This window comes from Hippopotamus amphibius, chromosome X (assembly GCF_030028045.1).
Source record: "Hippopotamus amphibius kiboko isolate mHipAmp2 chromosome X, mHipAmp2.hap2, whole genome shotgun sequence".
Taxonomy (NCBI): Eukaryota; Metazoa; Chordata; class Mammalia; order Artiodactyla; family Hippopotamidae; genus Hippopotamus; species Hippopotamus amphibius.
This window is the reverse complement of record NC_080203.1, coordinates 27,535,613-27,550,115: the sequence shown is the minus strand read 5'-3', so window position 1 is coordinate 27,550,115 and position 14,503 is coordinate 27,535,613. Positions and strand designations below refer to the sequence as shown.

The 14,503-nt window shown below is 40.6% G+C and overlaps 1 protein-coding gene across 4 annotated transcripts in view; it reads right to left on the bottom strand.

Moving 5' to 3' along the window:
• TENM1 (teneurin transmembrane protein 1) overlaps positions 1 to 14,503 on the bottom strand; it is a 538,104-nt gene that overhangs the window by 117,756 nt on the left and 405,845 nt on the right. For all 4 annotated transcript variants that reach the window (XM_057718000.1, XM_057718002.1, XM_057718001.1 and 1 more), the window contains one exon: positions 12,530 to 12,797. In XM_057718000.1, the coding sequence (XP_057573983.1) occupies positions 12,530 to 12,797 (268 nt within the window). The remainder of the gene's footprint in view (positions 1 to 12,529; positions 12,798 to 14,503) is intronic.

The following is a 14,503-nucleotide window of genomic DNA, read 5'->3' as shown; positions in this document are numbered from 1 at the left end:
ATTTTTAACAAGAGGCTGGGTATTTTCATTTAACACTGGGCCCTGCAAATTATATAGCTGGTCCTGATGGGGATGCCCTTCCACCCTCCCATCAGCTGGTGAAGACTCTTGGAATGCAAACTCATTTTAGTATTAGCCCTAACCAAGCACTATTAGCAAGGGAGATCAATAGGGAGCAGGAAAGACTAATCATAAAGTGGAGATGATTTCTAAAGGGAAATTACTTTGGGATCATCTGTGTCAATGCTGTTCTCTATTAAGATGGATAGAAACACAGAATTTCAGTGATGAAAAGGATCTCAAAGGTAATCTAGTTCAGGTTACACATGTGGCACAAATCATTGCTGTCTACAGTCTCCTTGATATCTTATCATGGCCCCAGTGCTTTGCTAAAACAACTCTGGTAGAGTGGAAAGAGCTGGTTTTAGACCTAGAATCAGAGAAGACTTCAGTTCTTGGGTCTGCCATTAACTAGCTGTGTGGTTGCAGGCACAGTATTCTCCAACTCTCGGAGTCTGTTCTTCATGGGTAACAAAGGATGGGGGGAGGATGGACTAGCATTGGTGGTTCTGAGACCCTTCTGAGTCAGGGAACCTTTTGTTATGAACGGCATAAACGTTATGGATCTTCCTCCTAGAAAAACGCATATGCACACAAAATTTTATATATAATTCTAGGGGGTTCACTGACCTGATGTCTAAATAAAGATCTCAGATCAAAGCCTGCTGTACTAGAAAATTCTTATAGTCCTCCTTTAGCCTTTCACTCTATGATTCTAAAGTGCATTCTTCCAAGATTGTATTTGACCAGTTTAAGTTGGGGAGTCAAACCCAAAAGCCAAAAGGAGCACTGTGTCTCATGTTGGAAAAATCAGGTGGTGAGGAAGCACACTTAGGGTCATGCTGGTGTGAAGGATGACACAGTTTCTGCTTCTCTTGCCAACATTTAAAAGTCTTGATTAATAAATAATCACAACCATAATGATTACAAGTTCCCTTAAAGCCATCATCTCCTTCCCTACCACTGTCAGGATCTGCCTTTTGTACATTTTAAGCCTGATGGGCTCCCCTAGAATCTCTTCTCCGGAAAGTGACTGTGCAGTTTTGCAAATAAGTAGTGTGCCCTGGTGACCTCTGACGGTGGTTTGGAGCCTGCTTTTTCCCTCTTAGTAACAGTTAAAGGTCCTCCCAACTCTGTGGCAGGAAATGCTTATATAAAGTATCCTCAATGCAATGGTAATGAAGCATCCTCTTCACCTCCTCATGTCTGAATTGCTCTCTAGCCCACAACAAAAAATGCACTGGCTGCAAAGCCCACAATTATATTACTTTTTCTCCTAGTCACAGCAAATAGCAACAAGGCAGCCACTTAATAAGTTCCCTCTAATTTTTATTAGATTTACTTTCTCCTGAGAAAGCTCTCTGAGCTAATAAAGTTATAATTTATACTTAAGACTTGTCCAAAATTCCAGCTGACTTTAATGAGAATGGCTGTGTGTTGGGGTATTTTTGTATGTAGCTCCTTGCTCAGAGTAACGAGGCAAGGTTACTTTCTGACAGCAGCCCACTTTAACAGAACCCTGGAACTTGCGATCAGTGGTGTATGAGCAGGCAGACGTTTCACCCCACGGAGTTGAGCTGCTGTCCAAATGCACAAGGAACTGGCAAATATAGTAGCAACCAATCCTAGACTTCCTCTCATGGAAGCAGACTGTAATGCACTGAATGCCTACTCTTCTTCATATAATTAAATATGGGGGAAAAAAGGGCTACTCAGGGGCTGGCACTGAAACTGCTGAGCCCTGACATTACACTCTGCCTGGTACTGTGACAGCTGAGTCTCAGTTAAATAAGCAGAGTGGTCCCACTACCACTTCCCAGGCCACCTGGTACCTATCACATCTGATCCTCAACACAGCATGGTGTAGGCCACAGATTCAGCCTCTGGCATTCTGGAGTGGGGGCTGGGAAGAACAGTGTAATAGGAAGGAAAGAATAATTAATCATCAACATTTCAGAGAAGCTATAGAGGACAGACTAGTCTGGCAGTGAGTGAAGGTAGGTGGGGAAGGAGGGGGTCCCGGACTATACCTCCCAGGGGCTGGTGTAGTGGTCCCATGCTGGTGTGTACATATTGGGAAGGCAGTTGAGAAAGAGCCATTAATATGACAGTATACGTTCTCTGAACCACGTGCCTGCCTTTCTTGTGACACCCTTAATTCTGTCTGGATTTCTGTGTTCCCGTATTCTCTCCCTCACCTCGACACAGATATTGATGGGCTGTTCCTTAACCAAGAGTCACTGATTGTCAAGATAGGCTTGCTACTTTTGTAGAGGACTCTGTCCTCTGGTCACAGGATTTGCACCTCTGACTTCACTGTTAGTCATCTTGCAAATATTGCACTGGCTTATAAAGAAGACTTTATTCTACTGGCTTATAAAGAAAGACTGCAGCTTTCTCTCCCAAAGCCATTTGACATTAGAAAAATAGTCACTGAATCTCATTCTACTTATCAGAGCAGCAGCATTAGTATGACGTGGGGACTGCAAGAAGGTAGAGGGCCACAGTGCTCCTGACACCCAATTTCGTGACTGTGACATTCACCTATAAGGGCTGGGATAAGAGATTGACATTAAAGAGCCAAGGTAAAGACGCCATGCAATGAAGCTGACGTGCAAAATATGACAAGATTAAGCTGATGATTTTCAACAGCTTCAGGCTAAGGCTTCAGAATTCATAATGGTTGCATTTATGAAGGCAATATATAATTAAAAGTAGTCTGATAGTCAGTGTGAGAAATTTATGTTACCTTCATGAAATCAAGGAACATCTAAAAACTAATTTCATCCCATGTAAAAGGTAACTAACAACAAGATCGAAACCTTCTCATCCAAAAGAAATCATTAAATAGAACAAGAAATATTTCCCATTCTTTTAAAATAGTAGATTAATATAAAACAACAACAATAAAAGACGAGAGGCCTAACAAACCAAATGAAGGCCACGGCCACAACAGACAAAGACTACAGATAAAATGTTATCTATTGAGAATGGGTTCCTGCTCCCAGAACGACTTCTACTTTTTCCTATTCTCTAGTGATTTTTTATAGGATGACCCCAGAGGTTCCTCATTTTGACACACTGCCCAGTGGCCTGAAATGCTTTGTTTATCTATCTATTATTCCTGGCTTACTAAGAGTGTCAGAATCAGGTGATGAATTTTTACCAAGTGCACTTACGGAGATACATAGTTTTTTCTCTTTTAAGCTATCGAGGTGGTAAATTATAGCAATACATTTCCTAACGTTGAACCATCTTTGAGGCCCTAAAATAGACTCTACAATACTTGGTTATGATGTATTACCTTTTTAATGAGTCACTGGATTTGATTTGGTAATATTTTACTTAGGATCTGTACCCTACCAGTTTACAAAAATAACCCTACCAGTTTAAACATGATAGTGCTATAAGTGACATAGTAATTGGGTGAAGAGAAAATACAGGTAGAAAAGGTAAAAAGCATCCAGGAGTGAGGTAGCCACACAACAGTTTGGCCAAGAGGTCCTGTACACTGACAACTTATGAATTTTTTTTTCTGGATGCTTTGTCTGAGCCTAGCTGCATAAAATTGAACCGGAACCCAGATGACCTGTGTGCCACAGAAGGCAGGGTGATGTACTAGCTCACAGGCACATTTGCGAGTGCCTTTGTGGACCAGGGCACTGCCCTCTTGCCCCCTAGCAGGCCCATCATCCCATTATATAGGCCAGGCTAAGCGTTCAGCCTTAGTCTCTGTCCTTATTCATTTGTTTGTTCAGTCATTCAACAAGTATGCGATATTTAATGAGTACCTCCTGTTTTCAGGCACTGGGGATGCGAGAATGAACAAGACAGAACAAGATAGCACTCCCCCCGGTGGAGCTCACATCGCTCACATTCTAGTGAGAGGAACAAATATGAAACAAGACAACACACACACACACACACACACACACACACACACACACAGTGATAACTGCTATGATGGGAAAGTGCAGGGTATTATGAGACAGTGTAGCAAGGGAGTTTAAGTTGGAATGGGAAGGCAAGGGAAAGCCTCTTCATGTCGAAGGGGTTTATCTCATAAAGTACAAGGAAGACCATACTAGGCAGAGAGTGGTATGTGGGCAAGGCTTTGAGGCTTCATATCTTCGGGAGATTGAAAGAAGGTCAGGGTGGCTGAAGAGTCAGTGTCTGGCTAGTGCATCAAAAACAGAGGAAGAACAACCCCTTCCCCTTCTCTGCTCCCCTGCCCCTCTCCCAGTACAAAAGAAGACAAAAGATTACTGTCTTCTAGCAGTATTTAGGCATTTTTCTTTGGGAGGGGGTTTAAGAAACAGATTCACCTTGAAAAGGGACTGATTATCCTTTGAAACAATGCGGTTGATTAAAGGGGATGCAATATTGTAATGGAAAGAAAGGTGCTGGTTATTTAATGACTCAGCAAACCTTTGCTGAGCAGCTTATGTGCCAGGCAGGTGATTTGCTAAGCACTGCAGATACAGTGGATATTACACAGGGCAGGATAATTCGTCATGTCAGGGAGGCCATACCCTGAAGGGTTACCTGCCTTTTGGAACTTTCATCCATGGCCTTCTTAAAATAATAGCACCATACATTTGCATAACACCTAAGAGTTAAATACACTTTTGTGTATATTACCTAATTTGAAGACTCACAAGAACTCATGAGGAAGATATGTTTACTTCCATGTGATCGATGAGGTAATAGAGAGGTGAAGTGACTAGTCCAAGGTCATCTGATTCATGGCAGAACCAGAGCTTAAACCCAGTCACTTCTTAGCAAGTACTTTTTACCTCTATGCTAGATCACAACTATTAAGGGAAAGACCCATGATTCAGAAGTGCTTTAAATAAATAACCTTTTATTTGCTCTGAATTTAAGATATAAGGATTGGAAGCTAGGGATAACCTTGAAGTAGAAGCACCATGTATCCTGGTTGGCCCCAAACAGTATCCAGTTATGCTATTGTTAACAGCATTCCCTTTCACTCTCAAGACTATCTTGGTTTGAATGATAAATTATCTACATGGTCACCTAATCTTGAAGAGATATCACCATAATGCTCTGAGATGGGTTGGCAGAGGGGACTAGGGGACTGGGAGGCAAGAACAGTCATAAATGCTGACTTGGAAAATAAATCATATGGTTTGGTAAATCATTTAATTTTCCTCTCTCTTGACTATATTACCTTACCAATGGCTTTCAAATTCTTATGCCTGAAAGTCATTTAATTGTGATCCAACACACACATGGAACGATACACACACATACACATACGTATAAGTGAAAGAAAGCTTTCCAAAACAATACTCTCAATAGTTTTACATTCTGATCTATTCTATTCTATTTTCTATTCTTCTATTCTATTCTATTCTATTCTATTCTATTCTATTCTATTCTATTCTATTCTATATTCTATTCACTTACATTCTATTCCATTCCATACCATTTTATTCCATTAAAAAATACTGACTGACTCACCTAATGGATTTCACAATCTACTACTGGGTGTGACCAGTTGTTTGAAATAGGCACAGACCACTTGCTTACCAGAGTATCAATCAAGGGTCATTTAAAAACCCTGGTAAGCTCTAGGTACTCTTTGGAGGGCCGATCTCACATTTTATCAGAAATATTAAAATGGATACAACCCACAACCTATATCCAACGTTAAACACATTTCATGTGTGAGTGTGAAAACTGAGTTGGAGTTGACAAGCTGACATAATGCTCCATTTTGCAGACATTTATTGAAACAATTTATTAATGTTGATTTCCGGTTTTCTTTGTACATTTTGGTGCCAATAAATTTATTTTTCAGGTTGCAAAGATTTTTGTAGGTCCTTGAAAAACATATCCTTGGTGCTGTGCCTATAAAGCTGAATGGATAAAACAACCCTGCTCTCAGTTAATGATTACGAATTCATGAGTGAAGAGAAATGATGGAAGATTATTATCTCTGCTAGCTTCTTTGACAGAAAGCCACTGGGGCATTGAACTGGGTACTCGGTAAGGTGGGTTGGTCCCTTTAGTGAAGACAGGCAGCAGTGAAAGGCATGCAGAACTCAGGACTGGGAGACCTGAGTTTAAATCCCTGCTCTGGAAAGGTCTTTCTGCAAGTAACTTGTTCTTTCTGAACCTCAGTTTCCCGGTCTGTAAAACGAAGATCACATTCATCGTGCCGTGCCGTGCCTACCAGGCAGGAATGTTTTAAGGATTAAAATGAGAAAATGTATGTGAAAGTACTTTGCAAATTGTAAAGCATTACCCATTTATTATTAAAATATTCAGTGGATGCTATTTTTGTGGCTGCCCAGCCTGCTTAGGTTTCACTAAAGCATCGTTCTTGGGGATGTTTTGTGTACAAAAAGCAACTGTAGCTTAGCACCTATTACCATTAATGTTCCCCTGTTTCTCTCTAACACAATTTAAACAGACTCCTTTGCATCGTGAACCTTTAGGAAGTCTAGTTCTCCCTGAAACACCACTCTTTCTTGCCAAACTACTGTACTAAATAATTATGCAATTGTTGTTGCCAATAACCTTGAAGAAAAATAGAATTGTTTGTAGCAGTGCTACTAAAGGCGGATGGCTGATTTCCTGAACTTCCAGGACTCCAAACCGCTACAATTTAATTTAATTAAAATGAAGACCAGGCAGAATGCATTATTATATATTGATAATGTATGCGGACACAGGCGGACATGGGGAATTATTTTGACAAAATTCATATAATGCATGCAGATCAGAGCCCCTGAACAAGCCAGTTTGTCAAATTAAATAAGCCGTCTCCAGAATTTTAACAGCACTGTGAACTTAAAAATGATTTTTTTTTAACACTGTTTTGCAAGCAGCCAAGTTGGGAAAGAAACTAAATAATATACAATGATTTCCAGACATCATACCTTATTTAGGACCAAAGAATAAAGAACGAAAGCCAAATTATTTCAAATGTTCACACGGAGTTTTTTAGCAGGGAGTCTTGTCTGTGTATCAGACAACAAAATCTTTAAGCCGGATGAACTGGTGATTGTGGTTTTTGTACTGCAACCCTGGGGGTGATTTTACTCTTCTTCCACTTGATCAATATTGTACTCGGATTAATCAATCTTATCAGCTGCCATTGATACTTCTCCAAGGAATTAGTTCACACAACCTCTGTTGGTAAGTTTTTCACTCTGGTATTATCCCTCTAGTTGCAAAATCTGTTTCATTATAAAAACTGGTGGGATACCCTAGGATCTCAAGCAATCCTTTTCTCATTTTGCCTCTCTCTCAACAATCTATATTCTTCTTTTGTGATACTCTAGCCCTCAGAGATCACACCAATTTCCCACAGCTGAGCCATGTGGGAAACAAGAGTCCCACATTTCACACTAAGTGGGCATTTCAACTTAGATATTCACCATCATTTCAAATTCAGCTTGTTTAAATCTGACCCTGTTCTCCATCACCCAGAAACGGGTGGGACAGGTTCATATTTAACTGGCTTGGGAAGACCTTTTGAGCCATAGTTTTAATCAAAATCCTAGCTATAATTGGGACTGTAAGAATAGTGGTCGAGGTTTGTTTTCTATTGCTGTTGTAACAAATTATGACAAACTTAAAGGCTTTAAACAAGACAGATTTATCATCTTACAGATAAGGAGGTCAGAAGTCTCAAATGGGTCTCACTGAGCTAAAATCAAGGCGTCAGTAGGATGAGTTCCTTCTGGAGGCTCCAAAAGAGAATCCACTTCCTTGCCTTTTCCAGCTTCTAGAGGCCGCCCACATTCCTTGGTCCTTGGCTTCCTTCTTCCATTCTCAAAGCCAGCAAAAATGCATCTTGCTGTGCCTTTCTCCTATAGTTATGTTTTCCTCTAACTCTGACCTCCCCTTCTGCCTCCCTCTTCTGCTTTTAAGGACCCTTGTGATGACAATAGGGACAATCCAGGATAATCATTCCATTTCAAGGTCAGCTGATTGGCAACCCTAATTCCACTTGTAACCTTAATTACCTTTTGCATGTAACATAATATATTTACATCTTTGGGAGGTGGTGGCTATTATTCTATCTACCAAAAGGCTATACCAGGATTTCTGAATTCGAAGCAAATCTGAGAAGTGTCACATATAGCACCATTGTTAATATCTGGTGCAAAATTTAGTCTGTTTCTTCTCACATCAGTTAAGTGATTATAAAAAATGGCCAGGAGCACAACTACATGTTTTCTTCTTTGTTTAGATTCAATCATATCTATTAAGGTATGAACTCAATGGTAACATACTTGATCCCTTTGTCTCCATCCATTTATCACCTGAACTATTTATTGTCTGTTATATTCTTAAGGCACTCACAATCCATCTTCAGAGAAGTAGACTCTCCAACTTCATTCTACCATTCGTCCTAATGCTTTACCACAGTAAAGAAAATTCCCTTAGTCTCCGTGGAGATGGAAATGGAGACTAGGTAGTAAATAAAATCCCTCTAACCATGATTAAGTTATCAGGCACATTTCCTACAAGGTAAATAATCCATATTCCATCTTAGGTACCACACTTGAAATTATTTTGGCTGTTTTCCTTGGGATCCTTGCCAATTTTCTTTCTCTACTCTAAAAAAAACTATGTCCCTTAAGTGCACACAAAACACCATGAAGGACATTTTTTTCCCTCTTCCTTGGATATTTCTGAGCGGTTCAGTTGTCTCTTGCTTTTATTACTGTTATTAGTCTTAAAAAGGAACTGACAATATATATTTCAGCATTTTAATTAAGGCCATTTTTACAGTCAGAATGCTGGAGCAAGTTTTGACCAGGAACATAACTGTAGAAATAGGAAGTAAACCAATATCCACAGGCAAACAATAGGGATGAAGCCTTCATCACTGGTGTGTATACTAGAACATCTTTGCTTTTCTTTGTGTTTTAGTTGTTTATTCAGTCATCCATGGATATATCAGAAGCTAAGTCATTAAGAGTGCTTAACTACAACAAGGAGGAAAATTTTAGAATCCTCAGCACTGGCAGTATTTAAAAGGTATTTAAATACCTTTTTATGCATAAAGTGAGGTTGATAAAACAGTGCAGTCACTGTGGAAAACAGTTTGGCAGGTCCTCAACAAGTCAAACAGAATTACCGTATGACCCAACAATTCTACTCCTAGGTGTATTCCCCAAACAATTGAAAACCGGTATTCAAACAAATATTTGTATACGAATGTTCATAGCAGCATTATTCACAACAGCCAAAAGGCAGAATCAACCCAAATGTCCACAAGTTAATGAATGGACAGACAAAACGTGGTATATCTGCACAATGGAATATTATTCAGTCATAAAAAGGAATGAAGGACTGACACCTGCTATGACATGGATGAACTTTGGAAACATGTCCGATGAAAGAAGCCAGATACAAAAGACCACATATTATATGATTGTATTTGTTTGAAGTATCCAGAATAGATGAAGCCAGAGACAGAAAGGAGATTGGTGGTTGCCAGGGCCTGGAGGGGAGGGAGAAGTGGAGAGTGACTGCTAGTGTGTAGAGGACTACTTTGTAGGGTGATGGTGAAAATGTTCTGGAAGTAGATGTTGGTGATGGTTGTACAACATGGTGATAATACTAAAACCCACTGACTTGTACTTTAAATGGGTGAACTTTATAGTATGTGAATTATATCTCAATAAAGCTGTTACTTTTTTAAAAAGTCAGGCTGAGTTGCATTTATGTGAATCCTAGTAAGAAATGACTGCTAGATACTGTCTTGGTCAGCTCTTCATCAGAGTACTGGGTCAATTGCTAAGTGTCACAACTTCAGAAAAAAGTAAAAAAAAACCAAGAAAACACCCAAATCTAACAACCTGGCAAGGGTTCCGAGGAAAGCCAGAAAGAATTGGAAGACAAAGCCCTATGGAAAAAAGTTAGAGGAATTTTAGATTATTCTAGTGAAGCAAAAGCATTAGGATAATGTCCTGGAGAGGGGAATAAGAGGCTTTGAGTAGGCATCTGCCAGGGTCCCAGCAGGAGTCAGATATCACACTCAGAAGTGTTCACAGCAAAGAGTTGAATGAAGGGACTATTTACAGAGGTGTGAGCAGGGTGAAGGGGACTGACAAGGGTCACGACCCACCCAGGGACTGGCAACACTGGGAAGCTGTCTGGGCTTGCAGAGAGTGGTAAGGGGAGGGAGTGATACAGGAGACCAGAGAGAGCTTGGGGATTTGGAGGAGGGGCTACTCAAGAGGAGCTCCATCTTCCAGTACAGTCACTGCCAGAACGGAAATAAAGCAGGGAGAGGGATAAATACCCTGACCTCTCTCTCCTTCTACCCTACTATCTGCTGGTGGTGCCATCCACTGACCAAATCAAAAGGGAAGCCAGGGAGCAAAGGAGTCCAGGCAATATGGTCCATAGAAGCCAGTCGAAAGAACAAAGCACAGAGAAGGTCAGAGAAGAGACTCCGTGTGTGTGTTTGGGGCGGGAGAGGGCGAATGGAGAATAATTAACACAGTGCCTACCTGTTAAACCCACAGCTCCCTGATTAGAGAAGCTGAGGCAACAAACACCTGTACAGGTGCCATGCTTTATTCCTTGTGATTCTAATACGCTGACCATAGCAAACTTGAAAAAAACCATACCAGCAACCAGCACTGGCTCACCTCATTTAATCCTCATAGCATAATACCCTGTGAGTAACGTTCTGTTTATGATACCCATTTAAGAGATGGAGAAACTGTGGCATTTGGAGATTAAGTAATTTACCCAATGTTGCATAGCCAGTAAGTAGAGAAGGGATGATCTGAACTCAGGGAGGGAGTCTGGCTCCAGAGTTGTTCTCTTCATCACTACACTCACTGGACTAGGGATTGAGCGGGACAGGCTGGCCAGTGACCTCATTGGTCGTTTGCCTAATGGGAGAGCGCTGCCTTTGGATGTTCTCTACTGTATGGGATTGGCTGACAAAATACGATATTCTAAGAGAGATCTGAATGCAAGATACAGAGCAAGACATGGAGTTGGCAAGAGCTGCGAGAAAAAGAGGGTAGTTAGTACAACAGGAGCAGTGATGAGCTCCGTCATTAGGATGGCGGCGGCACCAAGGTGGGAAGCAGAGGGGACGACTAGAGCTACTGCTCAGCTGATACAGCACAGACGCTGATCTGCTAGGATTACAATGTATCCTGAGCCAGGCTGCAATTTGAGGAGGCCTACCTTTGAGGCTGCTGCTACCTTTTCTTGTTCTCTCCTTACTTTCCCCTGTGTCTTTACAATAATTCCTCACTACCTGAGGAAATCTGAACCTCTCCATGGTCCTTGCATTCTAATAAAGCCCAACATATGAGGGTCTCTTGGACAAAGAAGAGTCACCAGTCTTTTTTTTTTTTTTTCCTCTCTATGGTTCTCTCTGGAAAGAAAAAGAGGAAATTGACACACTGTAATCTTAGGAATTATAGGTCAGTTATATGGGAGTTGTACCATGGTAGACACTTCCAAGGGAGAATATGAAAACATCTCCTCTGGAGAACTTTAAAAATAGTCATCTGTCCAGGGGTGGTTTCCATGAGCTACTGCCTGAAGTCATAAGAATCATTGGCTCCCAACCATGGTTCCGAAGACCCGTCAGGTCTCTTAGGAAGTTTTCAGTGTCTTCTACAGAGTGAGAGAAATGGAGACATCGGTGTCTGTCTGCCTGTCTGTCTGTCTCTCCGAGCATTAGTATCAGATTGCTTACTATCATTTCTTAAGACAGACTATTCCTTTTTTTGCTGTTAAGGTATCCCTCCTTTATGAAATTATGGTAATGGTAGGCAAGAGTAGATTGTAGGGTTTTTTTTTCTTTTAAAAATATTCTTACTTGACAAAATAAAAAGCTGGCATATCTGTCTCAGTCTCATTTTTAAAAAATGCCCTTTGTCTGAAGGAATTAAATATCTGAAAACCGCAGACCCAAAGGACCCTCTTAAGGTCCCTGCTACCTGTGAGATTCTAGGTTTTAAACTCAAAAGGACTAGGAAGGCAGGATGATTTGTTTTTATTCAACCTACCGCCGTAACAGGTTAATGGAGTCTAACCATCCTAGACATAAAAGATAGTAAGTGGAGATGCCCAGAAGTTAAAATTTTGTATTTTCTAAGTGGGAATAACAGTGTAAATGTCAAATACAAAAGCATGACCTAAAGAACACCACACCGAAGGTCACAGTTAGAAAGCAATATTCTGCTCTGGAGACAGTTACAAGTCAGATATTGTGTGATTCCACTGGTATGCAGCTGTCATGAAAGGGGAACTGAAATCGTTCTGAAGCAAAAATGTGTCAAAAGGGAACTCTAAACAGGCCCAAAGGGAGTGTTTAAGTGAAAAAGTGCCTTAGATCCTTCAAATAGAAGAAAACCCATAATTACTGCAAATACAAATTAACATGCAGCTAGTACTTTCTGTTTTGTGAACACAACACTGCTATTTACATAGAATCATTTCAACATACCCAAAGCCTCTGCCAGGCCCCAAACCTTCTGTCCATAGATGTCGGTCTTGTTCCAAGCAAATGTGTAGACAAGATTAATTGCAGCAGGAAACCACTTCTGTGTGAGTCGCCCTTCCACAGCTACTGTGAGGTGTACTTTTATCATCCCCATGGGAATGGTTGAATGTGTTAGAAGGATTCGTAACAGGGTTTTATACCCAGGAGTGCGGCTGCTTAGGTAACTCAGCCTCACGAAGCTGGAAGGAATGGGGATCTCCTCCTGTACAACCTGAAGGGAAAAAAAGTCACATTGGCTCTTATCAGTGGTCACAGGTAGACAAGGATACTGCATGCTTTTTTCTTAGAAACTTGCCAAAGGAGAGAGCTTAAAGGGATTATGGATGCCAAGGCGTTTGTTCTAGAATCTTTGTGAGGCTACATGACCATAGGTTTCAAATGTTGCACCAAATCTGCATGGGGACAAGACATCCAGCCTGTCCTGAGGATGGCTCTCCTTTTTTTCCTGCCAGGAAAGACTGTGAAAATAACAATTTTGGTTTCTCAACAGTGTTCCAAAAATTGCTTAGTAGGAGTTGGAGAAGATCACACTGCTGAATGTCAAGGATTTCAGCACTATGGGTCCCATTAAAGGTCTTTTTCTCATATATTCAGACATGAAAGCTTGTTCGGTGCGTTGTCATATATCACAAACCATTGTTGGAGCCCTTATTCAGGTTAGGCTCTCTAAGAGGAAGGACTCCAGAAGCAGGCCCAGCAAGTGATATTTTATGACAGAGGTTATGGTGTCCCTAGAACTAATCTTTCCTGATGCCATCAAACTTGTCTTCTTTGGAGCTTTGCAATGACTCCGAGAGCCAGCTTTTTAATCCAATTTTGCGTACATATTTTTCTGTGTGTGGATGTACCAATAGCTGGGAACAAGTTTTTCCAAGCTGGCACCTGTGACTGAGAAGCAAATAACTCCCATTAACTCCTCTGCAAAGCTTTTACAAACGCTGGTCCCAGAGTGAAAATAACACTTGGCTTCTTTAATTAGTTACTATTACTTATTTGTTTATTAGCACAGATGGAGTTAAACAACCAAAAGTGGTTGCTAAAACTACATCTTGTATTCTGTGACTTTCAACTTTCCAAATACAGCTGAACAAAGAGCCCATTCTGTGTAACATATTTAAGGGGACATGGATAGTATGGACATTTTTGTGCCCTTATTCATTTTTAGCTCAGAACCCTGTCCCTTCTTCCTTTTCCAAACTGGTGCACATAGTAGAACTGATTGTTAAACATACTCCATCTCATATTGTCCAGGATCTCTAGGCATTCTTTTCTTTCTGAGGGCACAAATCCCTTTTGTCCGCTCTTTGCCCGGTGTTTCTTCCTCTACACTAGCTATTTGATACCAAAGCTGTCCACTGGCTCTGTCTTCTTAGATGGTGGCAGAAGTACAAGAGTGAAGGATAGCAAGAGACTCACCACCTGGGTATTTCATTTCCCTATGGAATCATGCAATCCTGGAGCAGTTTGAAAACTTTTGTGTTGAAAGAAACCCATGCTTCCTAATATTTGTGAAAGGATTGGTGTACCAGTCCGATGTACTCATTAAATACTATCTAGATTTTTTTCCTTTCTACAGGAAAACAATGGAAAAGACAAGAATGACAACACTTCGGACGCCTTTTTGTGTAGAGTGCTATTTTTTGTGAGCCTTTCTTAAGTGGTATCCTCTGGGCAGCGCTAACAGCTGTGATGGAAGAAAAAACAATTTAATCTTTGACTGTCCATTTACCTCTTCTTGAGTATCCTTGAATTCTGGATCTGTCTGATTTATGAGCCTATTTTGGTGGACATTAAACTGTCATTAAAATATTAAAATGAAAGTATCATTAAAATGTTTCTGTAACAGTGAGAAAACTGTACTATGGATGTTTGAGTGACTTAGAATTGAAATGAAAATACTGAATGTGCAACAAAGAA